Here is a 26,028-nt window from a genome sequence, read left to right on the forward strand (position 1 = left end):
CGCATGTTGTTGGTGCATAGCTTATGAACATAAAAACAATTATCAGTAACCATTCTTTTATTTCATTCCTTCAGTCTTCCCCCCCCCCCCCCCCCCCCCACCCTTCGCCTCACCTTGAAATTTTTGGTCTAAGGGGTGGGGTTTGGGCAATTGAAGGACTCAGATATGCGTACAACAGTGTTTACAATGGTTCCCATCAATGTTCCTGGACCACTGTAAGGAAGTGTGATCGCATGGTTTGACATGTGATCGAACGTGCCTGGCAACTCTTCTGAGAAGACCTGATGTTTCAGTATAACAGATTTCTTTTATTCCATTCTACCACATGTTCTGGATCTGCATGTCTGCATCTGCATGTGCACCATCAGCTGCTTGGGTGTTCTTGGGTCATGTGCGGGAGACTTGAAGTGAAGGTGGTGGTCATCATCTCCTGATGCAGGTTCATGTTCAAGTTCTACTTCATCATCCAGCTGGCCTACTGGCTCCACTGCTACCCGGAGCTGTACTTCCAGAAGACCAAGAAGGTGCGCTCCTCCTTTTTACACTGCAGCTGTTGGTGGTGTGCTCCCACCTCCGGGTTAGGGCTGTTGCGGCTCGGGCCAGACCGGCCATTTGACCAGTGCCCTTGCTGCGGGAACATTCTTGATCAGCGCGGCCAAACGCGGCACAAAAAAAAGTACAAGAAGTAGGCAGGACAGCGCTGCACTAACAACTAATTTATTTTGGAAAGAAACACTGCTTACATCCATCAGTCACCCACGTGGGGGTACGTCATAGCAGCAAATAAACAGAAACGAAACACAATCACTGATACGTCTGCACAAGCGTAATCTATCTCCCTAAGTGGCTATGCAAGGGTGTCATTCAGGTACGCGTATTCTCGGTCGTGCAGCACTGTGGAGGGCATACTGACACGGCGGTTGGCACTGTGCCCTCTGTTGTGCCGCATGCATCGCCAGTGACGATGCTTGCGTGGACAAACGCCATCATGAAATTTTAACGAGACCACTTGGTTGCGGAACGGGCGGACCTTTTGCCTGCGTTGATGACGTGGAAAAAGAACAGTGCACAAAACGTCTGTCGCGTATGGGCTGCGCATCTTCTTTCTTTCCCCCTTCTCAAACCGTCTGTCACCTAGCACTGTGAGAGTTGTGCGGCCGCCGAGAAAGCGCCCAGAGTTTCTCGTTACTGCAGATCAGCAGGGTTTTTATATTTTTTATATTTATACGTGCTGGCGATTGGGCTCTTGGTGACGCGGCTTGATAGGTGCCTGGAACCAGAATGTTCTAGAGGCCGCTTGGTGAGGAGTAGAAAGGAAACATGCAGTAAATCAAGCGACTATGCAACAAGACGCTGTGCAATGGTGTCAGAATGTCCTACAGTAATATTAGACGCCGCATGCCTGATTTCGTGACAGGGATGCTTGACCTGTTACAATGCGGTGAAAATAGTTGTAGGGTTACCAGGCGGGACCTGCCATTTTCCTGCCTCTCCCTCTCCTCCCTTGCTTGGTGGTTTGCAGGATGAGATGTCCGCCCGCATCACCACTGCCACCCTGCACCTCATCTTCTTTGGCGTCTCCTACGTGCTCAAGTGAGTGCCACACCCAAGTGGCGTTCGTTTTATACCCATGCTACACGAGCGTTTCGAAGGCCTTAGAGTCGAATGTCATTTGACACCTTTGAGCTGCTACACGACGTTTTTCAAAGGCATTTGGTTAAAATGGCATTTGAGTCAAAGGAGCACGACAACTGACTTTTGAGAGACTCAAAGGCCTTTGAAACACGAACGGTCATACTCTCGGGCTCAGTTTCTGTAAGCGGTAATAACGAAACCAGTTATTTACAAGAAAAACTTTCTGTTTGAAGTGCAAGACCTTCATAATTTTTCACTTGTTCACTTGTTTTCGTTCTCTGTCACTCCCTCTACGATTACAAGGAAGCTTGGTACTCTCAACACCAACGGTGCGAAAAAAGACAAAAAGAAACCCGGGTACCTTGTGCATGTTTTGTGCGCGCTTGTATGTAGTTGTCAATTTGATCTCTAATAATTTCTTTTTTTCCCATTTTAACTCTAACATTACATTTTCGCCAAGAATGAAACATGGCAGCAGTGGCGACACCAAAACATGGCGGGCGAATGCGGAAACTTTCAGCTGCCTTTGAGAATCGCCGTGTAGATCGGCGAAACTCCTTCCAGTTTGAATGACATTTGAAATTTCAAAGGTCATTTGACTGAAATGCCCTTCCAAACGCTCGTGTAGCACGGGTATTATTCCTTCATGGTGTTATCTTGACTGCTAATCTCAAGGCTGCAGCATGGCCTTGTTATCTCTGTGAGCACGGGTGGCAACTATAATACAGTTTGGACGCGGCACTCTGGCCCAACAAATATTCCATTTCATTTCACAATTCAATGCCGCTATGCCTCGTACAGTCCAGCCTAGTTCTTGGCTGTGCTGAACAGTGTGCAAGAAAGGCAAAATTGGTATTATCCGGGGCATTCTGACACGCCTACTCATCCACCCACATAACTCCTTGATAGCTGCACAGAAGAGGAACAGGGTGTCTAGCGACCGGGAAAACCGGGAAAAGTCAGGGAATTTTTAGCCACCGGGAAAAGTCAGGAAATTGTCAGGGAATTTCTGAATCAAGTAGTACCAGTCAGGGAAAACCACTTTGGGGCATGACCACACAGTTTTAGAATAGGGGAAACCAGTCGAACGCAACGCGAACGCAAACAGAACGCAACACGTTCGCGCGCGACGAAAGCGGGAACCGCATGAAACGTTTTCTGGTTTTTCTGCAAGGGAAAACGCGGCGCGTACGCCCGAGGCGCGCTGCGCGGCGCAAGTAGGGCGTTACTGGGAATATTTTGAACATGGTGTGAGTCGTTCCCGTGATTTTTTGGACTTAATATGTTTATAAACGACTCCAGTGACGACAAACAAACTGTTTGAGACAAGGCAGACGATATCACGCATTCATAGCAAACCCCTTTCAAAACGCGTGAGCACTCGGACGTCACGGGTCCGGCGCTTTCGCGGAGTGATACACTACATGAGGTGGTGCCGTTCTTGAGTTGTAACCGAGTATAGTGCGGTAGCTCCAACGGCCGCTTATAACCGCTCTTTAAAATGCTACTCAAGGCACACATGCACTTGCTTGTGCAGGAAAGGAGCCACCGCAGGCACGAAATCGTCAATGCGGCCGTGAAAATACAGCGCACGAATCGCGTGCAGAAACTCGCCGTGCGGTTCCCGCACCTGGCTTAGGTTGCTGGGTGCATTTGCGGCAGAGGGACGTCTAGGTGGTGCCCAAATCACACGCAAAACGTGCCTTTTTTTCCAGCGAATTTTAAAAGGCAGCGTTTTTTGGGGGCTAATCTTTAAAGAACTTCCTTATGACATCAGGAGCCAGAATTACATAATCAAAAAGGAACATGGTTTAGCGCGAACCCAGTGAACCGCATGGGGTGTTTTCTGCTCTCAAAAACGTGCCGCGCACGTCACAGGCGCGCTGACGCTGCCGCGGAACTACCCGCACGCTGCGCGTGGTGCTGCCGGCGGCGGCTTTGACCGCGAAGGTAAAGGAGCGAAGTTGTTTGTGAGGTAAAGGAGCTTATAATTTGGGCGAAAACGGTACAGTAAAACATCATCCGCGCCGCTACTGAAAGGGCCCATGCAATACCTGCCGGGGTGGTAAGCCTTAACATGTCTGGCGGAGCCAACCGGCTGCCTCGAGAGCTTCGAAACTGCCGCCATGAGGTGCGCGGCTCCCCATTGGCGCAAGTCGCCAGGCTCCTCCCACTGCCGTGCGCGACGCGCGTCATTTTCTGAGCGAGGCAGAAGCTGCCGCTCGCGCGAATCGTCGACGCGGGCGTCAAAAAATCGCACGCGCAACGCACCATGCGGTTCACGTTGCATGTCAAGCCAGGACAATCAAGAAAAAAAGCAAAAGGTGCTTGCTGAAGTGCAACTTGAAATTTCTATCCTGCAAGATGAAATAACTCTCTGAAGCCGTAACGGAAGGCAAGCAAACCTCAAACTGAACAAACTGAAATTAATCAAAGTGCATTTTGAGAATTAGGGCACTTGCAACAAATGTGTTTTTCCATATGATAGAATGTCTTTTTTTCTACGCTTTTTATATGCTTCACGGACCGTTTCCACAAAATGGCGCATGTTGTATTGGTCAGGGAATTTCAACTAAAATGGTCTTGGAAAACCTGGAAAAGTCAGGGAAATTGAATTGGGCAACTTGCTAGACACCCTGAGGAATGGCGGACGGAGAAACGCTTTGAGGAGGTCTCCATGAGCTCTCAAGCTGTGCCATGCCGGCTGTCGTACTAGAGCTTCACATGGGCGGTTTCAGCATAACACCATTTGTCAAAATGCACAGTGCTGCTGGAGGGAACTAGACTTGAACCTCGATATAACAAACCTCGATTTAACGAAATTTGCGATATGACGAATTTTTTCAAGTTTTCTATCAAAATTTTGCTAAATCCATGTATTTTTATCTCGATTTTATGAAGTAATTTCGTGCGGTGCTTCCGATTTAACGAAGTCATGGCGAGAGAGGAAGAACGAAATTCCGGTCGAGGCACGTTTTATTTTGCCTCTCAGAGCCCACATTGAAAACATTCAGTACTCACACGAACTCTTACAAGGCTAAAATGAAAGAAAAGCGGTGAATTATGCGGTTGACAACAATTAAAAGCGATGAAAGAAGCTGCTCAAAAACCGCTAGTGGTCATGGACAGTTTAATAGTGCGGCCACCATTTTGACGTCTCCATCGCTGCCTACGCCAGCGCCCTCTATGCTTAGGCTGCCGAAGCCTGCTTCAAGTGTTTTTTCTACGCGTCCTTGCTCACGGTGCTGCTGCTCTGGGTTGTGCTCGCTGATAACCACATTAATATTTTCTTCGTGCATCATTAGATGGGTCTTGTAAGCATCATGAGCACTCCAAGGGAAAGAAAAGTGTTCTGAGGAAAAGTGCCTGAGGAAATGTCGGTGAAATGCCACTGAAGTGATGGATGCCATCAACATTCTGCGGAGGCACGCAGGCGCACGCGAATGCTTACGAGCAAGCCTTGTTAGCGCTGTCAGCATACAAGCATCACGTAAAGCCCACCCTGATCAAGAAACACCAAGCACTGCTTACGGACTTCTTCACTACGGCTTGAACATCGACTGCTGGAGGCAATAAATTGCTCTCCGAACATGGTCAAAACGTGTTTATGAGACGGCTGCGATGCGGAGAAATCGGTTTCTTTAGGGCTCAGCGGGCATAAAAGTAATTGCTTAATCAAATTTGGCCAGAAGATATTTAATGTAAGCTTTCTGCTTCAGCAGGAGCACGTAAACGCTGCTCCACAAAGTGAACCGGTCCGCGTGTACTCCGCTCAACTCTCAATCATGGCTTTACTCGAGTGTCGTGGTTGCATCACGTGCCCATACTGCAGAGCCTTTGTGCACGCAAAAAGTCTTTCAAAAGTTTTATACCACCCTTCCGCTGTTGGCCCGCCGCACCCCTCAACGCCGCGCCTAAGCCTACCACTGAACGGACGAAAAGAGGCGTAACTTCGAACCAGCACCTCACCGGGGTGAAGTTCACGGGCATGGACGCGGGTTTGATTGACTAACAGCGGCATTTAGTAGTGACTGAAATGAAAAAAAGAAAAAACTGGAAACCTAGTCTGCTATCAAGTTTAACGAGGCGTTGCGGAAAAAGCACCGGTTTTACGACGACATGAACTACTGTCGGCTATCTGAATTCCATTGCCTAAGTGTTGAAGCTCTTAATTCGCACAATTTTCGCGGCCAGTTTTAGTACATACTATTTCGTTTTAAGTTGAGAGGTAACTACGTAGCATTTGTTTCTGAGCGATGGGCAAGGTTTCGAAACCTCAATAGCTGGTTAAATTAACTGTAAAATCGAAACCTCGATTTTACGAAATTCTCGATTTCACGAAATTTTCGCCCGCAAGTACGACTTCGTTATATCGAGGTTTAAATGTAGTAGAACAACAGAGTGGTTTGGACATCCCATAAGGCCCATGCATTGGATATGAATGGGGAGGGGGGAAAAGGGGGGCAAACCTTTCTGGGGTGCTGTGGTTGTCAGCCCTCCATGCCTTTGCGTTGGGACTAGAATATACCGTATTTACCCGATTCTAACGCGCCCCCGATTCTAACGCGCACCCGATTTTCCTTGCAAGAAAACCGAAAAAACTTGCACCTCCGATTGTAACGCGCACGGGACTTAGTGACCCAGAGAAACGAATGCGAGAGAAACGGGCGATTTATTTCCCGAAGTAATCTTACTCCTCGTCGCTCTCCACTGACCACAACATCTCGGCCTCGATGCCACACTTCTGAACGAACGTTCAACCATGGTCTATGGGATCGTGGCCCACGCCTCGCACGCCCATCCCGAGAGCTTCTCCAGAGGTGCACGCTTCAGCCGACCGCTCGTTTTGACGCGTGGGAGCCGCTGCTGCCATTGCTGTTATCAAGCGCGCAAGTGAAACGATTTGACGATTTGTGTGAACTCCGATAGAAAAGCCTAGGCGCCTAGGCTTGCTGCGTCCGAAAAATCGTTGCTAAAATGGTGATGGCGATGGATGGGACGAAATTCCCACTGTTTCGGCACTTTCGGTTTTGTATCCGATTCTAACGCGCATGCGATTTTTCGGCCTATTTTTTCGGAAAAAAAGTGCGCGTTAGAATCGGGTAAATACGGTACTCACTTTTCACAAATGACCTGGGTTCGATCTGGGGTATGATTTTTTCTCCTTGTTTTCATATAGTATTTTAAACTTTTTCTGTGGGGCTATTTGTTTGTTAAGCATCCAGTCTGAAGTATTATGGCCACCCAATAAAAAGTAAAAAGCTGTATAGCTGTAGCTATACAGGTGTTATAGGTTCACAGTGGTTGCACAAAGTGAGCGCAAAAGCATTTGCTATTTTTGCCTAATAGTCAGCTCGCATAAATGTCTTGGCCAACACCACAAGCAGTGCAACCTGGTGAAAAGGCAAAAGCACTTTGGCTGCCTTTGCTGGGCCATGTAGGGGTGTGGTTGGTGTGAAAGTTCACCCACAGGCAGTGCCTGCAATCTAGCCACTGGCCAACACTCCGGCCATCTTAAACCTGGTGGACAGTAATAGGTTAGGAGTGCAAGGTCATGGAGTTCGATTGACCAGAGTGCTGGTTAGACGCATGTCCTCCACAGAGGCAACGTTCACCACAGTGGCAGCATGTTCCTCTTAACTCTACGTAGCATTTCATGAAGGCCACCATTCTCTTGTTTCTCGCCTAAACTTTCATTTGGTATGTAATACACAGTACTGCTTTTTTATTAAAAGTGTGGGAATTGGGACGTTCCAGCTTAAACTGCAATTGGAGTGAATAGGTTTCAATGGAAGCAAAGGAATTTCAGCATCAAAGCAAATACTAAATAGTGCGATTTTTGCTTCAAGTTCAACGGAACCTTCTGAAAGGTCTTAGTCTGACTGGAAATAGTCTCTCTCTCTCTCTCTCTCTCTCTCTCTCTCTCTCTCTCTCTCTCTCTCTCTCTCTCTCTCTCTCTCTCTCTCTCTCTCTCTCTCTCTCTCTCTCTCTCTCAAGAAAAAATGTGAATTTAGGAAATGACTTCGCATTTGTATTTTTCGCCATTAAGGTGTTGCTGAAACTGCAGTGCCTCGATTCATTGTTAAAGACCCTTGAATTTGTGAGTGCATAGCTGCATGCTTGTTTACTATTGTCAGCTGACTGTGTTTCCTCCTCCCCCCCTTCCGGATTTCAGTTTTTCGCGCATTGCCCTGTGCCTGTCAGTGATGCACTACCTGGTGGAGACGGTGTTCCACGCCTCGCGGCTGCTGCTCTTTGCCGAGCGCAACAAGGCCGCCGACCACGGGTGGGTGTCCTGTGTCCACTGCACTTCTTCTCTCACCGCTGTGTGAAATTGTTTTCTCATTTCTGAGATCATCCTCAGGGAGCATCATGCTCAGCGGGAAGCACAGGAGGTGGGAATTTGCTCCGTTTGCATGTAACCTCGCAGTGCTTCTTAAGTGCAGCGTCGTAGTTTGGGGTGAAGCCAGGCTGGCAGGCCTTCTAGCATTCCTGAGCGTCGCTCGCAGGGCTAGTGCAACTGGGCCAGTGTTGTTGTCGTGCCCTCGTAGACGCTCCCTGTGCGCGTGTGCAGGTACGCGGTGTGGAACGTGCTGTTTGTGCTGGTGCGGCTGGCGTCCATCAGCCTGTCGGTGCTGACCTTCTGGTACGGCCTGGCCCAGCAGGAGAACCCCGCCCTGCCCATCGGCCTCGCCACGGGCAACTTCAACACCAAGCTCATCAGGTGGGCACGGGTGCCTGCTCCCCCCACTGCTCCCTGCCGGCAGTGCCCCTCACGGCGGTCCCCCTCTCCCCTGCAGGGTGAACTGCATCGTGGCCGTGTGCCTGCTGCAGGCGTGGATGATGTGGCACTTTGTCAACTTCCACCTGCAGCAGCGCCGGGAGCGACAGGAGGCCCAGCAGAGCGCCAACCCGGCCGCCAAGAAGAAGGCCAACGCCCCCCGCAAGGACCGCCGGGGAGCCAAGAAGGACGACTGTGAGTAGTGGTGGCAGGGCGCCGTCGAGGCGTTGGGGTTGTTCCGTTTGCTGCTTGTAGACGGACGACTTGTGTGTGGCACAGCAAAATTGCGTGATGACTGTTGGCTCGCTTGATTTATCACCAAAAACTGACCTACGCAACTTTTATTGACACTTTTGCCAGCCAATTTCGCTCGTACGGATAGCTGGGAGCCTGTTCAACTGCTCCTCATAGCATAACCTCACCTGTTCCCTCCATAGAGTCCCATTGATTACCTTCGAAGTCGGACTGAAAGTTGCTGACGACCAGCTGGAGATACCGTAAAAACCCACGTATAATACGAGTGAGGAAAGGTCGCCTAAAACATTTACCTGAAATCGCACTTCAATCACTTCTGTCCTTCCGACATTTGCCTGTGTGACAGATCTTTGCTGGTGTGCCATCAAGGACACTTGAGATTCCGCACTTTTTGAAAGAACAGTACAAAAGGTTCTCTGGGATGCTTGCCCACGCGTCCGCAATCCACTTGCACAGCTGGGCTGGGGATGCCGTCTTCCTGCCCGGTCAGCGTCACTGCAGGCTCACCTGAGCACATCCACTATGCGTAGCACCGCGTGACCGCGTCCTTGAATGGTTTGTTTAGACGAACACCAAGAGGCTGAGGTTGAAACATCATCCCAACTGGAATCAGAAAGAGTTCAGTACTGCAGTCCCCCAGCAAACTCTTTACCGGATCGGCCACACGGCAACAAAAGGGATTTACAGGGACGACAACAGTGCGACGGGGCGCCTACACCACACGGACTTCATGCAGCCTTTCTCATGGCATCTCACGATGACACTTTTTGTTAGCTCCTCATGTTTTGGCACAGTCTTTCACTTGAAGATAACATACGGCGGTAGTGTGTAGCCATCTGCCGTGCATGATAACATGATGGTAACTTGCATGTGCTTCTTGCCTGTGGTCTGGACACTAACTTGTTTGGAGCCCATTTCGTGCACAGTGAGGGGTGATGGCATGTCCAGATAAACCGGCATCTGGCCAGCATTGCCGATTTGTCCTAGTTGGAAGTTCTTGGACTTGCGCAACGAAATAACACGGCGCTGGAAGTCTACGATCAGCTCTTGGAACGATCCAGCAGCTTTTGGGAAATCGCAGTTCACCGTCATAAGGAGAATCCGGCATGGCACATGTAACGATGAAAGTGGAGCTTTGTATCATTTTTTCTGTAGCGAGCTCCCTAGCTGTTGCCTGCATAAGCTCCACACTCACAGCCAGTTGCGTGGCTTGCTGTTGTCGTGTGAATTCCGGGAATGTCCCATTCTTGGGGCCACGAAAGCTTTTTTGGGTTCCGCCATCTGCAAATGCTTCCCTTGGTGACACCAAACTGTCTCCCGGCCGCACTGTTGGCAACCCTCTCTGCAGCTAAAAATCACCTTTCTCTTGAAAGCAGCCAAGTACTGTTTTCGTGATCCTGACATAGTGCTACCAACTTCAAAGCAGAAAAAAAATGATCTACTTTGCGTAGCGTGGTTCCCATGAGAGCACACGGGCTGTTAATGTGTACACTCAACAACAAAGGAACAATGTAGTGGCCACGCTAGGCTGGCTAGGGCTAGAATAGGCACACAGCAATGAAGCCAAGCTGCAGCCAAGCGGCAATAATGAAACCAAAACTTCAAGCCGAACTTTCAAATTTTCTTCAGATCTGCGTATGATACGAGGCGGATATTTGGTACACTAACAGAAGCGGAAAAAAAAAAAAAAATCCCGGGCCATCTGCACTAACGTGAAGCCTGGGGAGGGGCGAAGCGTGCACTGTGCGCCGGTGTTTTCCTCAGCAAAATTGCTGCTAATGGGCAGTGAGAGACAGGAGACGATTTTGCTTCAACTATATACATATGTATATCTATTATATACAATCAGCAATCGCGTAGCTAATCCCAGTCAGTATGCGTAATGTATTTGTTGGGTTCTTCTCCCTCGTCCTAATGCTCCTGGTGTTGATGAGGCTACTGCGCTTCCAAGTCGTAGATCGCGCTGAGTTCAAATCGATGTATACAGCTTTGCTGTAAAAGTCTCGTGTAAAAAAAAACGGGAAGCGTTCTAGTGTGACGCGTTGGAAAACGAGTGTCCCGGTGTTTTAGTACTGTGACTACACGAGACGACGGCAGGAGAAACGGACAGCCCAAGCCCCTGAAGTGCTTCACCCCAAAACCTCGTATTATATGCAGGTTTTTTATGATATTCAGGGCTAGGTTATTGTGTTTGGCTGCCAGGAAACGTGTGATGATGCGCCGTCATTTCCTGACACACAATTAGAGCCCTGGTATCGGCAATTGGGTGTGGATGCACCAGAGCAAAGGCCGGTGGGTTTCTCCACAAAGTTGGTGCAGTAACTAAAGCCCCTGGACGGTAATGCTACATTTTCTCTGCAAAAATGCGCATGAAATTGTGTCAAACATTGCGACAATAGCCACTCGAGGCCACTGCCTGTCCTCCAGAAATAACCAGGGACAGAGACAGAGTTGAAAATGAAATTTTTCAGCAAGCAACTTGCCATAGAGCGGCGGCTGTCGTTCCGGACAGGTTTGGAGCTTATATCGGCAGACTTGCTGTTATCCTCCTGGATCGTGGCTGGATATCTCTTGCCATGCAGAGGTAGGAGCAGGCAAAAAGGAGGCCATGACTTCTGGGCCTACAGTTGGGGTAGCTGCATAGGGGTCCTAAATGTAAAGTCTGCTCCACAGCAGCTGTTGTCGATTTTTCGAAAATGGTCAAGTAGTATTTGGGACCAGAGGTGCAAGATGGAAACAAAAATAGCTTGTATTCGAAAGCTGTCAATGCTTTTTGCAGAGGCCATTGTGACCCATTGTTACCACCAGAGCCTAAATTGAAGTGTAATTTCAAAAGTGTATGAAGTCCCACTTCAGTTGTGAAGCTGTTCTGTTGTTTGGTGGCAACAGATCTGTTAGAAAAGAGCATTGCTACTGTAAGTGAGATTTTATGAAATTTGTGAATTTTCTAGATGTGTGAATAGAAAATTGCGTGACACAAACAGGCACTTGCGGCATTAGCAGAGTGACAGTTGGCTGGCTGGGCAGAAAGTTGCATGTTTGCTTGCGCCCAATCTCGTGCGTTGTTGGACCACGTATGGCCCTTCCAGAGCCCTGAGCATGAAAGCTGGAATTTTCAATGATACTTCGAAGCACAGTGAGTGGAGCAATTCATTGGACATGTGGGACAAGCTTAGCCTTTGAAGTGGTTCTTGCGACTTCTTTGTGTGTTCAGCAAGTTATCACATATGAAGTATTTTCTAGTGACCATCGAAACTAAGCGGCAAGCACTGAAGGCACCTGATGTCTAACTGCGAATGACAGCTAGTGGGGTGCAAATATTTGATACTTTGAATACGCACAAATGGTGTTCGCTGTTCGATTCAATTCACAGTGCCCTTTTACTTTCCAGAGTATTAGAAATTTTCTATTCAAACCTCACCGCATGGCATGTCCCTTGGGTTGAGTCTTTTTCGCAACGCAAAAGTTGTGCAAGAATGCCAAACGCATGCAAGCCTTGTGCAAAGTAGGTGTATTCTCAATCTGGCGCACATGTTGAGGCTAAAGGGAAACAGTACTTGTGCAGAATTCATTAGCCAAAAACCAAGTTTTCTGTCATGAGCGAGGAATCGAGAGCTATTACTTGTCTGGCTTGCAGTGAGGTCACACAAGCCACTAAGAATGCCTAGCCTCTTTTCAGTGACTGGAGGATTGACTCTTTGCATTCACAGAATGTCGAGAAACCTGCATTTATTCACGAAATTGTATGTCGAGTTTTTGCTTTGCTTCTTTGCTATCTTGTCTTAATCTTTCTGCGATGAGCACTTGGATGTGGGATGTGCAGGCTGCCTAAATTTTTTTTGCGGTCATGTTTAAAAGCAACAAAACAAAGATGTTTGCATTTGAAAATATTTAATTTGATTCGCATTCAGTTTTTATTGTTCGTATTCAATTTGCAGTCCCAAATTTTATACTATTTGCACACCTGTGCTGACAGCTCATTGAGGTTGAGGGAGTGAAATGCCTAGCTCATTGAGGTTGAGGGAGTGAAGTGCCTGCTTCCTGGACAGACTGTGAAAATGTGAAAGATGAAAATTTTCAAGATCCACAGGTGGTCTTGAGTCTATGAGCCCTCCACTATGGCGTCCCTTGTAGCCCTGCGGTGGTAGCTCTGGGGCCTGAAACTCTAGTTGAATTAGAATGAGGTAACTGTCGCGTAAAGAACTTCAGCGCTTCTTACGATCAGGCAGCTGTCATCCTTTTTGAAATACAGACGTGCAGTGGCCTGTGATTGGCTGTGGTCCCTACACGGTTTTGCATTTGTTTTCTTCTTCTCTGGTTTTGTTGCAGAAAAAAAAAAAAATCTCAGATTGTCTAGAATTCTCGAAGTGCGCTTGATGTTTACAGAGGTAAGCCTTAGTTTTTGGTCTGCACAGCTACGGGCCACGGCTCTGTCCTTTTGGTTCCAGCACTGTTTGCGTCCTACGCACTCACAAATCTCTTCATTCGAGGGGCGAAGGTTCCCGTGCCCTTTCCCCCTGGCCAGCCTGGTTTGATGGTGGTGGTGGCTCTGGCATGGTGTGCGGTGCATGGGTGTTCCTGGCAGGGGTATGGGTGTTCCTCGTGGGTCACTTTGGCGCAGCTTCGCTGGGGCTTGTCACTGTCTGACTGTCCCTACAGGGGATGGGGATGTGCTTTTGTGCAGCTTCACAGCTCGCACCACCATTGGCGAGAACTCTGAAAGCACCTGAGGCCTAAAACACTTCTTGGCTTCAGGAATGGAAGAGGGGTCAGAACAGCGCCTTGGAAAAGTGCCCCAGCTGGCAGGTATTCAGCCTTAATGCTGCACCTTTGGTTCAGCGAGGCTGTATTTCGATTCGGGTCTGGTAGGTCCTCGGTTTGCGGAAATGACAAGGTCGTTATGGAATGACAAGAAACTGCCAAGCTCCCCTGCCCCCCCACCACACACACAATAGAAGGGCAAAGTTAGTGAGAGAATGGGTTTAGCAGAACACAGGTGTGCTTAAAAGTTGGATTTTGTGAGAATGTTGGCGTGGAACACATGTTCAGAGTTAAATGTGCATGCCAGCCATGTCCAACAGGCACTGGGCTTGCTGTGCTTCAATGAGCATTTATGCCAGCGTGTGTGGGGCTTATCCGTGATGGCCCAACCAGCGTTGCACTGGGCAACAGTGCCAAGCATGCACTTTGCTTGGCAGCATTGTTCTGCAGATATTGGGTTTAATGTTAATGTCTGCCATATGAGATGTTACTGCTGGCAATCCGCTAGCCAGAGTTATTGATGGGCAATTGGTTGATGGGAATGAAAGAGGGAAAGGGAGAGACCAGGCAAGCCGACAGTCATTCGCAATGAATGGATGAACTGTCTTAACTTTTGTGGAATGCAAAACGTTCGGGTCTTTACTAATGGAGCAAATACGAAATGTACTGGTTCCCACTGATGAACAGGGCTGCATTCAAATGGCAGATAGGGCCAACCTCGTGCCAGAGCACTCGCTCCTAATCTGCACTTGGAACATTGCCCACCCCACTGGAGCAAGTTGGCCCCGAAATGAGTTGTTTGCATTTCAAAGTACCTGCAATGTGCAGAGCTCTACGGGTTGCTGCTGCTTTGTGCAGTATATTCCCTTGAGCTCACACACTTACAATGCCCGTCAATTATCACTAGCCTCCCATGGTTGCAAGAATCATCTCCTCCACTTTTTCTTACGACAGCCCACAAAACCAAGATGTGATCTGGCTGCATTTGTAATGCCGTGAGCACTAACCCTAAAAAGCAGCTGCACCAGCTTCAATTGCAACACATTACCTGAGGTATTGGAAAAGGAGCGCTTTATTCCAAACTGTGGGCGGTGCAGTACATCAGTCTCTTTTAAACTGGGAAACAGCGCTTTAAACGAGGACAGCGAAGAAGGAGACACAGACACTAGCGCTGTCTGTGCTAGTGTCTGTGTCTCCTTCTTCGCTGTCCTCGTTTAAAGCGCTGTTTCCCAGTTTAAATATGAACCAACTAGCCCAAACCCAAACTTTAGTTACATCAGTCTCCTCATTTTCATGGAGCAACAACATAAGAGGACAATCCCTGTGCACCTTGTTTGCCGTGGTATTGTGTTTTGAACAGAGGCAGGCTGGGGAAGGTGTGCAGAGGCAAGCACGTCATTAATAGGGGGGACTTCTGGCCTAACCCATTAGTGTCAGCAAAGCAGTTTTTTGTGCTAGCTACTTTAGCCGGGCAGCTGCTTTCAGTCTTGCTGCGAACGAAGCGGGGAAGTGCACCTTGGAAGTGCTTCGTGCCTGCCCTTGGAAATAGCCTGAGTTGCAAGCTGAGAGATGTTGGCAGTGAGAGCTGACAGCCTGTCTCACTGCTGATGCGAACACAGGCAGTGAGTTGTTCTTTTGGAGGGGTGCTGTCAGTCGTTCTCTGCCTTGTTCTGGTAGCTCCGGTGTTTTGCCTTGTGTCTCGTGAGGCTGCATGGATGGAGGCTGTTTCCTTTTTTTTTTTTTCCCCGGGCATCTTCTCTTTGTTAGCCTTACACCATCTTGCGAACTGCAGCGTGCGTGTATCCCAGATGGCTAATAGGGGTTCATTGGGGGTACGCTCACCTTTTAAAGCCATTTGTGCAGACACAGCTAATCATCACACGTCCCAGTTTGTGAGACAGCACATGTAAATTGATTGGTTGGTTGATTGATTGTGGGGTTTAACGCTCCAAAGCTGCACCTGGGCTCTGGGCGCGCCAGATTGGAGGGCTGCGGATTAATTTTGCCCACCTGGGGATCTTTTAAATGTGCCAAAATGTTGACATGGGTTTTTCTGCCTTCTGCTTTATCTGGAAAGCGGCCATTGCAGTCGGGATCAAACCCGTCTCCTTGTGCAGAGCAGCATAGTGCCTTAGCCCCTGAGTCATCGCGGCGGGTGCACATGAGGGTGTGGTGAGGCTTGATTGGTCCAGGCGGTAGTTGCGTCCTCTCGGAGAGGAGACCACCTGGGTGGAGGTCCCACTCCTGCCAAGAGGGCATGCTAGTACCACCTCGTGTGTCTTGGATGTTCAATTCCTCATGAGGATAACAGTTCGCTTTCCATTGGTGCAGTAACTGTTTCTCTCCAGTGAGACTCCGTTCATAGGCCCGGCCCAGTGGGGGCGGGGCCTCAGGTCAGCGGTCACGGCGGCGAATTGAAATAGCCCACTGTACATTTCAGTATGCTTAGGGCAATCTAGCATTGCGACATCCGGGCTATAAAATTTTCCTGCGGTGCTGGGCTGCCCCCTACAGTTGTGATGGCCTTGTCTTTCCTGGCTAGCTGTTGGACAACGAGGGCTTGTTTGTGCTGTGGGGTGAAAGGTCACAGTGAGGAATCCTTTCTTCTGTGGTGGCGTCCCCTTGCTTTAAGATGCCACCATAACCGTCTCTCTAGCCTCAGGGCCGTCACGCATTCTCTGGTCTGCTCCCAGCCGTGGGTACAGTGTTGATTTCTGGGAATGAGGCGTGGCTTTATCCCCAGTATCCAGGGATGCATGGCAATGTTTCCGAGCCATTACTCTAGTACACAGCTTGATTTAGTGCTTGAGTTTACGTAAAGTGTTCCTACGTGGACGGAGCAGCATTCAGATTGGCTTCCAGTGATGTGTTGCCCGGCTGAGGGCGAGCCTAGCTGCCGTGGTAGCGGGCACCTGCCGGTGGGCTGCTGGTCATTGTGTCTGTGATGTCCCCCTGACCTTGGAACACTGGAGGGGGATGCACTGGGGGTGGTCACGGTCCTCCCTGTGGTGCTGTGCAGGCAGTGTCATGTAGTCCACAGAAATTGCTCTTCATTGAGGGGGTGTTTCACTTCCGTGTTTCCCAGAAGGGCCTGCGCTTGAAAGAAGTACTTGTGGAACCTTTTGTAGAAGCACTTTCCAATGTCCTTTTATGTTTGGGAGAACACTGATGTGTAAGAACTGATCAGCGTGAGAGTAGGTGCTCCATTGAACTAATGCTTGCACCGCGAACAACAGGACGGACGAAGAGAGTGGCTAGCGGCTTGTGGCCCTGTTTGTTAGAGGAGGACACTGAGGTGGGTTAACCCTTTCCAGTCCGGACCTTGCACCCACTTGTGAGAGAGAAGTTGGGCGTGGCCCAAAAGCAGACCGCTACGGCCGTGTTGGGCAGGGCCCGACAACGGACCACAAATGGTTAATTTGACCGCTGTAATCACCCCAGCTGACATGTGGTTACTTTCTGATTTCCTGTCCACTTTGCATACCTTTTTCTTTTTCCTTTTCTTCTTTTCTTTTGTCGCAACAAAAGTGTGTTGCGTCATCCTTCTAGCGCTAACATACTGATGCCCACTGTGGGAACAAACTTGCATTTGGTGATTTCAAGTGCACCTAACCTTGATTAGCTGTGCACAAACAAGCAAAGTGTCAACACTACCGTAAGCTGGGCGAAAATCAAACTTTTGAAGAATTCAGAAGCATTAAACCACATTGGAAGCCAGTGTGCTGTCACTCCAGTAGTTCGTGAGCCAGTCGCAAATGGCGCTTGCCGTTTTCCCCCTATTGCAAGCTTGACTGGACGATCAGGGCTGTTGACTTTTCACTTCATTTCATTTCTTGTATCCTCGGGAGCAAACGACATTACAGAGGGCAGTGGGGGTTACACTTCAGTGACGTGTGTCAGGTGGCAAACTGAAAAACATAAAATACTGCAACGTTGGTATGATTGCAGACAACACGTCAGCGTGCAAAGATAAAAAATATATTGAATTGTTCATGAGTGTGCAATGTTAGCTAGCGTTTCTACAATAAAAGAGGGTTATCGTGAATGGCAGCTACTTCTGGGGGAAGAGGGTTCCACTCACAGGAGTAGCAATAGAAAGAATGGCTGGGAGGCTAGGTAGCGTATATAGGAGATAGTGTCAACTTTGTGACAGTGTTCAATGTGATGAGAGAAATGTGGAAGGAGTTTCTTACACCAGGTAGGGTTGGGATACAGTTTATGAAAATTCGCCGAGCAGAAGCTTTCTGTGAGATTACACGGCAGGAAAGGATAGCCTAGTTTTCATTGCAAATATATTGGCCATGCGATTATAGTTTCAGAATATGAAAGGTGTAAAATCGTTCTGAATTACTTCAAGCATCGGGGTTAGGTTTAAAATGACAGGGATCCAGTATCGAAGAAGCATATTCTAATTTAGGTCGTATTAATGTTTTATAGAGTGGTAATTTCAACGAAGATGGAGCTCCAGAAAAGTGGCGGCGTAAGTACCCAAGCTTGTGGTTAACATTGTTCAATGTGGAGTTGCCTAAATAATATTGATTGTGATGTAAATACTTGTAGGAGACAGCATATTCAAACGAGATAAGTAAATTGATTGCAAGTGCTACGACACATTTACGTTTATTAGTGTTTAATTCCATCACCATGTTTTGCACATGTTAGTAACAGTGTTAAGAACTGACTAAAAACTAATCACTGTATTTACTTCACAAAAATAGTGCAATCACCAGCAAACGAACCAGTACTGAAATTTATGTGACAGGGAAGGTTGTTAATTAGGGGTTGGGCGTATGTCAATTTTTTCTGTTTGAAGGAATTCAAAAAACAAAGTCAAAGTTACAGTGGAACCGGATAAGTCTAGATTGACTACAAATACTTCTTGTTTCTTTTTTTATAATTGAAGTTTTCAGTCCTTCGAGATACAAAAAAATGTAACTTTATTGCACAACAAATAACATAAAGTGAAGAAAGAACACAAAGCAACTCGCACAAAATGCAATATCTCAGCGTCGTGGCACACACGAACCTACGTGTTTTGGCTTGTTATCCTGGTCAAAGCATGCAATTGCGGTATCGAAATTCAGAGGAGCAAGCGTCCGAGCGGCGCGATATTCGTCGCGGGTTTATTAACACCTCATCATCACGGGTTTACTTATTAACTTCTGTCTTTTCTCTTAAGTATTCATTTTTCATTTCATGTTGTTAACCCCAGTTAAATGTAGCACACCTATTAATTTCAGTGATTTAATTCCTGTCCTTTGTACACATAGCCACGTGCACCAACAACTGCGAATGAACATTGATATATGGCCTTTGCAAAAGCCCCAATTGTTCGTGGCACGTCTGCTTTGTGACTTTGTTACGCATTCCAATACTTCTTAATAAAGAATGTGGGGGGGGGGGGGTCAGAGTGATGAAAGTGTCGTTCAAATTGAATACCAAATAATTTGAAAATTTGAATCGAATATGAGAGGTTTCATTGACATATTTGCACGCCCCTTTTGTTTATATAAGTGAGAAATAAGAGAGGCCCAATCACGGTCCCTGTGGAATAGATGAAAATTGATAAATGCTGAAGGAATGAGACAAAAGGATAGAGAAGATTGCCCGAGTTCAACTACACAATGTCTCATTGGGTGAGGCTCTTATGGCAGCGGAAGGCATGTGCAGGTGGTTGTAGCCTATAGGCACACATTTTTGATTGACTGCAGTAGGTGGATATAGCATGAGAAGCCAGTTTAAAAGAAAGACACGACGAAATGAAAGTCGGGGCCAACCAAGTGAACTCTTGGTTTGAGTAATATACTACTTATAAATTTTGTGACACAAAAATGATCCGCTCAGCTCTGGAGTGCTTTGAAGCTATCTTCCAGGTATATGAGTACAGCATGGAACTCGTACAGATAATTCTGATGGAGTATGGCCTGCTTGCAGTGAACTTGGTTTTGATGAAATACTGGCTGTAGGGAACAAAGCTTTATTTTTTGTAACTGTTTGCATGCTCACCATTTAATTCAAGTCCACTTTAGCTAAATATTTTGAAAAGCGTGTTGGGGCTCAACAGATAGATCTTGGCTGAAATTGCCCAGTAAAAACGCCCGGTAAATGCCCAGTAAAAACGCCCGGCTTTAAAAAAACTGGTTGATTCCTCTGTCATAGGAATTGGTAAAACGCGAAAGTGAAATGTGCAGCAAATTCTGCAGCTGAGCATGATTTGCGGGTCAGCGGCTGTTTTGTGGGTATGCTTGGCGAGCGACATCCTGCTGGCGGGTCGCTTCAGCAAAGGTGTACTGGCATCATTTCCGTGACGGATATGATGTCAGTGAAATACTGGTGTATCCCGGCATAAAACAATTTCTGTTAAAATATAAAACCTGAAAACGAACATCTCTAAGTATAACGTACTGATGATGATGAGTGCTATTGGTTTCTCCTTTGTAGCGGGGTGATGACATGTCATCTTACCTAGGACTAATATAATAATTGTTTTATACTCTTGGTTTAATACTACAGCTGCTTAGGGCAGGCACAAAAAGCTTATTAGGCACAAAATATATTTTTTTGTGTGTTACATGTGGTAACTGTCCTAAGCAATATTCCCCTTCTGCTTTTCGTCCACCAGCATTCTAATCTTCTTTCCGTCCCCTCGACAGCCTTGAAGTTAACTTCCTCTGTGCTACCCTTAACTCCTACGGCTTCTGGAAGCCGAATATTTCTCTCATGTAGATTTGGATGGATACCCTCACATTCTAACACTATGTGCCACATAGTTTCTGTTTCTTTTCGGAAGACCACGCATACCCCATCATTGTGTGAATACTTCCCCACAAATCTCTTAGTTCGCAAGCAACCTGCTCTAGCCTCAAAAAGCAAAGCACTGCCCTGGGAATTATAGTAGAAAGTTTCCTTTCTGATGTTCAATTTGTCAGCCCTGTACATCTCTAACGACGTTTTAGCTTCCATTTTTTCTCTCCATTTATTCGTTTTCAATCTGCCTTGCCTCTTTTTTGGTTACCTTGGCTGTTTTGGATTCTCCACTGTTGTTTCCATATTTCATCGTTAGCCTTCTAGTCTTTCTTAACCACTGCGTGTCCACGCTTTTCAAGTATACGTACCTAAAAACCTTAGCTGTTCACCTTCGTTGGTCCATTGCTCTCAACCTCATCTCAAAACATTTTACTCTGTGCTTCTCGAACTTCAAACGACGCACAGCCCTATCTCTCTGTACTGCTTCGTTAGTTGTTTTTTCATGCGCGCCTAAGGCCAAGCATCCTACCGTTCTCTGGTTCACTTCAAGGCCTGCTAGAACGTCTGATTTTGAGCAGAGTACAGCATTCACAAATGTGAGACCCAGAACCATTACTCTTTCCACATTCCTCTCACTACTTCATATTTGTTATACCCCCACAGAGCTCTATGCTTCATTACAGTTGCATTTCGCTTTCCCTTACCCTTAAGTTGCTCCTCATGAGTTCTTAAGTAGTTATCCCCTTCGTTGATCCGCACTCCCAAATATTTATATTCCTTCACTCTGGGTAATTCGCCTTTGTGGATAGACACTCTTTAGTACTAAAGGTTGCTTCCCTGCAAGAAGACCTTGTGTGCAGGGGTGCACCCTTTACAGGCAGCTTGCTTCATCGTACTGGCGTCACTTCTGTGACGGATATGACGTCAGCGAAATCTTTGTGAATCCCGGAATAAAACACTTTCGTGTTAATACAACAGCTGTGACCATGCTTCGTGCAAGTACATACTACCGAGATAAGCACACTAGTTGGCCTGTTTGCCTTTCGGAGAAGTGGTACGCTTCTTTGTGAGATGTGTGGCAACTCTGAGCAACGTTGGCGGTGGCGGAACGTTCAACGCCTTCTATCAGAACAACGATCGCAATTGTTGAGGCTCTGGTCGTGTATTTTGGTGGTGCCACAATAAACTGTGCATTTGCTCATCTGGATGCACTGGATGTGGCAGTTCTGAAGATGTTGTGGGCATGCAGTGTGCTGACAAACACTTTTCTATGACAGTCTGTTTTGAAGGCCTGTGCTGTGTTTGGCGATCGACGCTGACTGCTTTCTCTTCCTCTCCCTCCCTCTCTGTGCTTGCAGCAAAGCGGCCAGCGGACGAAGACGTCAGCGAGCTGCCCGAAGTGGACCAGAATGCCAAGAAGGACCTGCGCTCGCGCCACCTGGCGAGCCCCAAGGCCAAGCGGAGCTAATCTCTCTCTCTCTCTCTCTCTCTCTCTGTTTTCTTCACTTGGGGGGCTCTCTTCTTTTCTCTTTGGTTTCGCATGAAAAGTGGGAACAAAATCTACAGCTGCCATTCTTTCTTGCTCTAGGAATGTAGTGGTCAACACACGGTCACTTGAGTGTGGAACTGTGAACCACACATTGGGGTGACAAGTAGCCAGTCAGTTCATCACTGACAAAGTGTTCGCTGTGGCTACTACCGGTGCTCCAGTATCATTCCTCCTTATCATGATTCATAGCTGTGCCCATGAACTGAGAATTGAGGTGGAGATTTAGAATCCCGTTGTGAGCTGCACCTTTCAAACGTTGCCACCACGTTGTGTCTCCCACAGGTAGCAGCTCAGGCCAGAAAAGAGCTGCTGTATGCGTGGTACACAATTGTGTGCCATCGAGAAGCTTCAAAGATGCTCTCTGGGAGAAGTTTTCAAACAGGGCGAACCAGCACATTCAGATGGCACTTTGTGCAGTGGTCCTCCTTGGGCAAGCTCACTGTTGGCTGCCGAGCTTAAACTAGAGGCTTTTTTCCAGATATTGGACGAGAAGGGGGGGGGGTGTGTATTGGGGAAGCCACTTCGCTTTACAACAAATTTCTGTTTCTGTTTATATTTTCTGGCCACTTAGTGTCCTTCAGTATTGTTTTATTTTTCTTGTTTTTGTAATATAAAGATTCGGCTGCTATTTGCTGTATTTCAGTGCATGAAATAAGCTTCTCTTCTTCTCCATGTTTTGTGCTCTGAAAACTGCCGGATATGGTTATGCCCTTTCTTTCAATTTTTTTTTTACAACTTTGGAGTCCACTAGCTTCTTCACGAACGTACCACATTGCTGCTCTGAGAAATCAAGACAGAAGTGAACTCTCTTCTTTTTTTAAATAAAGGTGTGTTTTTGTAACCATGTTGCACATTTACTGCTTCGTTGTTCATGACACAGTGCGCTCACTCAGTACTGCCCATTACAGGCCTTCTACATCAGCCACACACCTGTTTCCTTTCCAACTTAGTGCCAGCGAGCTGGCAGAGTTGGGCTCAGACGAAAGTTCAACGGCCCGTAGCCCTCTCAGCGTTCACTCGGTGGGGAAAGATTCTTGAATTGCAGAGAAATTAAGCAATCGAAACACGAATTTCATCCCTTGCGCCATTTCATGACGTTTCGCGGGACGTAAACAGGCCGGAAGCTAGTGCGGCAGTGGTGTGGTTTAGCAGGAAAACTGAAACCTACCAAGCGAACCATTGTGGCCGCAGGAGGTACTAGTCGTGCTCTCGGCGCACAAGACAAAAATTGTCAGGCTTGCACATCCGCACGCTGCCGCTCTGGGTGCGCCAACTAGAGCACTGCACGGGCCAGATTTTAAGGCCCGAGCCCGTCCCGGGCCTGTACCACCGAGCCCGGTCCGGGCCCGGGCAATCATAAGTGAGCCTGGCCCGAGCCCGGCAATTTTTTTTTTTTTTTGGTCCAGGGAGAGCCCGCGCGTGTGTGACCAGGCCCGGTCTTTGACGCTGAAGGAAGTTTGTTTATTATATTCCGGGCGATCAGACAGAGCATCTAGTCAGTACAAGCACGTCATGAACTTAAACGCAAAAAATACGGGTTTAAAAGTGCACGTAGTTTAGCTTTCACCGTCTGCAGTTCACGCCACATCGGCTTAATAATAGCTCGTATTCTAACATGAGAGACACCATCACCTTTGAAGACCAGACTCTTGGCAACTTCACGTGGTTGTCTCGGCCATAAGTTGGTATTGCTTAAATTTTTTGATCCGCATTTGAATCAACGAGTATGTACGCGCATTGAAATATTTCCCCTCCAGTGATTGTTAAGCGGTGGTGTTTCTGTGGTACGCGAGTTTGATTCCAGACCACGGCAGCCGCATTTTGATTGGTGCGACATCTAAAACACACGTGTACATACATAGGCATAAGTGCAAAGCTCCAGGATATCTGAATTAATTCATTCCTCTCGTGGGCATTCCTTGTAATTGTATCTTTGATATGTTATACACCAAAATATAAAATCTTGATGCACTACAAGAAATGTCATTAAAATTGCAGTATAGTGACCATCAGACCTAGCAAAACACGTTTTTAAAACAATGCGCACAAATAACAGCAAGAAGCACGCAAAAATAAACCAAGAATATTCATTTTAATGCTCTTTTCTAAACTTCACGTCGGACCTATTAATGGCCGTGCCAGGCTGGACTACTAAGAGCTCGGACTTTTGGGGGGCACAGCTCAGGCCACACGACTTGGCGTATTCGTGCACCGTCGTCGCTGCTGTCTGCAGAGTTTCCTCCATTCACCCCTCAGATCCTGCTCTGTTCGTCCAGACCGTAATATCATCGGCGTAGAAAGCGTGATCTAGGCCGTCGATCTGTCCCAGGAGCTTCGGAAGGGGCAGAAGAGCTAGATTGAATAGCAGGGGCGAGATGACGGATCCTTGAGGTGTGCCCCGCTCTCCTAATGTTATTGGGTCCGATTTTGCTCTCCCGATGGTGATGACCGCGGTTCTGTCCTCCAGGAAGCTCTTGATGTAGTTAAAGGTTCTTTCTCCACACTTTGTCGTGTTTAGGTTACGTAGGATACTGGCATGTGTTACATTATCGAAGGCCCCCTTCAAGTCGAGTGCGAGGATGGCCCTCGGTCTTGCTCTTGTCGCCTGTTTAACCACCAGCTCATTCAACTGGATCAAGACGTCTTGCGTTCCTAGATGTTTCCTAAAGCCAAACATGGTGGCCGGCATCTGTTCCGTGGCTTCCAGGTGTTTCTGTAGACGCTGCAGGACCATCCTCTCCATTACCTTTCCTACACATGATGTTAGGGATATAGGCCTTAGGTTCTGGATGGATTGTGATTTGCCAGGCTTAGGAATGAATTTGATGTTTGCCGATTTCCATTCTTTCGGTAATGTTCCTGTTTTCCACGCCCTGTTAACATGTTGCAGTAGCTCCGTTGCTGTTCGGCCACACATATTTGATAGCAGTTTATATGTAATGGCGTCTTCTCCTGGGGCACTTTTCTTGTTGCTTGCATCTATGGCTGCCCACAATTCAGAGATGGTAAAGAGTCGATCCAGATCTTCATTAGGAATTTCCGTGTATTCCTTCATGGGTTGGTGTGTTCCCTTTTCTGTTTGTAGATATTTGTCCTGTAGATCTTTGAGTAGCTTACTTCTGTCCCCGTCATAATTATTGATGACCTTTATTAAATTCCGGTTGGTGGCCGATTTACTCTGCGTCGGGTCGATAATATGTCTTAGTAATTTCCAAGTCTTGCCCACAGAGAGCTGCCCTTGTATTCCTTCACACATTTCACACTCCTCGTTAGTCGGCAACGCAGTCGCTGACTACCACGCCCGAGTGATGGCACGCCGGGCACACGAGAGGGAAGACCCAGACGTGCCGACACCCGCAACCGGTTACAAAGAGATAATTTCCATGTACCGGGAGAATAGACAGACACTTCCGGAGCCGCACCGGTCGCTAACTAGGGAAGATCAATCAATTCTAAGACGAATCCAAGGAGGCTCACTAGCACACCCAACCCTAATGCACCGTATGTACCCAGAGCAGTACAAGGACACATGCCCTTTCTGCCAGCAAGCAAAAGGAACGCTGTGTCATTTAATTGCTGAATGCACTTCGATAAAATCACCACTACCCGTTATACCAACCCCCTCCGCCCCAACCTCAAAAGAGCGATGGGAGATCCTCAGGTCCAGCCCCTCCATCAACATCCACAAGGCCATAGTGGCCCGTGGACGGGAGGTGTTGGCCTGGTTTGGGCCCTGAGAAGAAGGGACCACCCCCATCGGCGGCCGCCTCGAGGCAGCTACTCTTGTCAAATAAAGTTATACCTACCTACCTACCTACTATGCAGGCTTGCATGTGCAGTTTCATCCGAAAACTCAACAAAGACGTTCAATTTAGGGCTCGACAGACGGGTCACTAAATAAGCCTTTATGTACACTAGGCTCATGTAGTGCAGCCTTGATACGTGTACAGTTGGAGGTAACAGGCATGTGACCATGGGCGCCGACTACGGGGGGCTCGGGGGCCTGAGCCCCCTCTGGTGTTTCCCAGGGGAGAAGAGACCCCTTTGCCCCCAAGGTGCATTGCGAGTTCAGGTATCTTACTTAGCCTTTGCCTCTACCTTTTCATTTACAATGTTATTGTGGCTAAAATATTACTGCACCATTGTTGATGCAGACGTGCACGGCTTACTTTAATCATCATCATCACCAGCCTATCTACGCCCACTGCAGGGCAAATTCCTCTCCCATTAATCTCCAATTTCCCCGGTCCTGCGCTAACTGCGACCAATCTATCCCCGCAAACGTCTTGATCTCAGCTTC

The 26,028-nt window shown here is 47.7% G+C and overlaps 1 protein-coding gene across 4 annotated transcripts in view; it reads left to right on the forward strand.

Moving 5' to 3' along the window:
• The window catches only part of LOC144175973 (translocating chain-associated membrane protein 1-like 1), a 36,973-nt gene extending 14,404 nt beyond the window's left edge, over nt 1-22,569 (forward strand). Inside the window, exons 6-13 of one of the 4 annotated variants that reach the window (XR_013323733.1) lie at nt 440-524; nt 1,523-1,593; nt 7,811-7,921; nt 8,210-8,359; nt 8,436-8,611; nt 13,003-13,059; nt 17,870-17,912; nt 21,538-21,655. Coding sequence is in view for 2 of the 4 variants with exons in the window: in XM_077705056.1 (XP_077561182.1) it covers nt 440-524; nt 1,523-1,593; nt 7,811-7,921; nt 8,210-8,359; nt 8,436-8,611; nt 21,538-21,647 (703 nt within the window). In the remaining 2 variants the exon portion in view is untranslated. Of the gene's footprint in view, nt 1-439; nt 525-1,522; nt 1,594-7,810; nt 7,922-8,209; nt 8,360-8,435; nt 8,612-13,002; nt 13,060-17,869; nt 17,913-21,537 lie in introns of all 4 variants that reach the window. The other 3 variants (XR_013323732.1, XM_077705057.1, XM_077705056.1) reach the window with 3 other exon arrangements.
• Nucleotides 22,570-26,028: the final 3,459 nt, after the last annotated feature.

The sequence above is a fragment of the Haemaphysalis longicornis genome, unplaced genomic scaffold (genome assembly GCF_048455015.1).
Source record: "Haemaphysalis longicornis isolate Haplotype H1 unplaced genomic scaffold, Haemaphysalis longicornis Haplotype H1 scaffold_3, whole genome shotgun sequence".
Lineage (NCBI taxonomy): Eukaryota > Metazoa > Arthropoda > Arachnida > Ixodida > Ixodidae > Haemaphysalis > Haemaphysalis longicornis.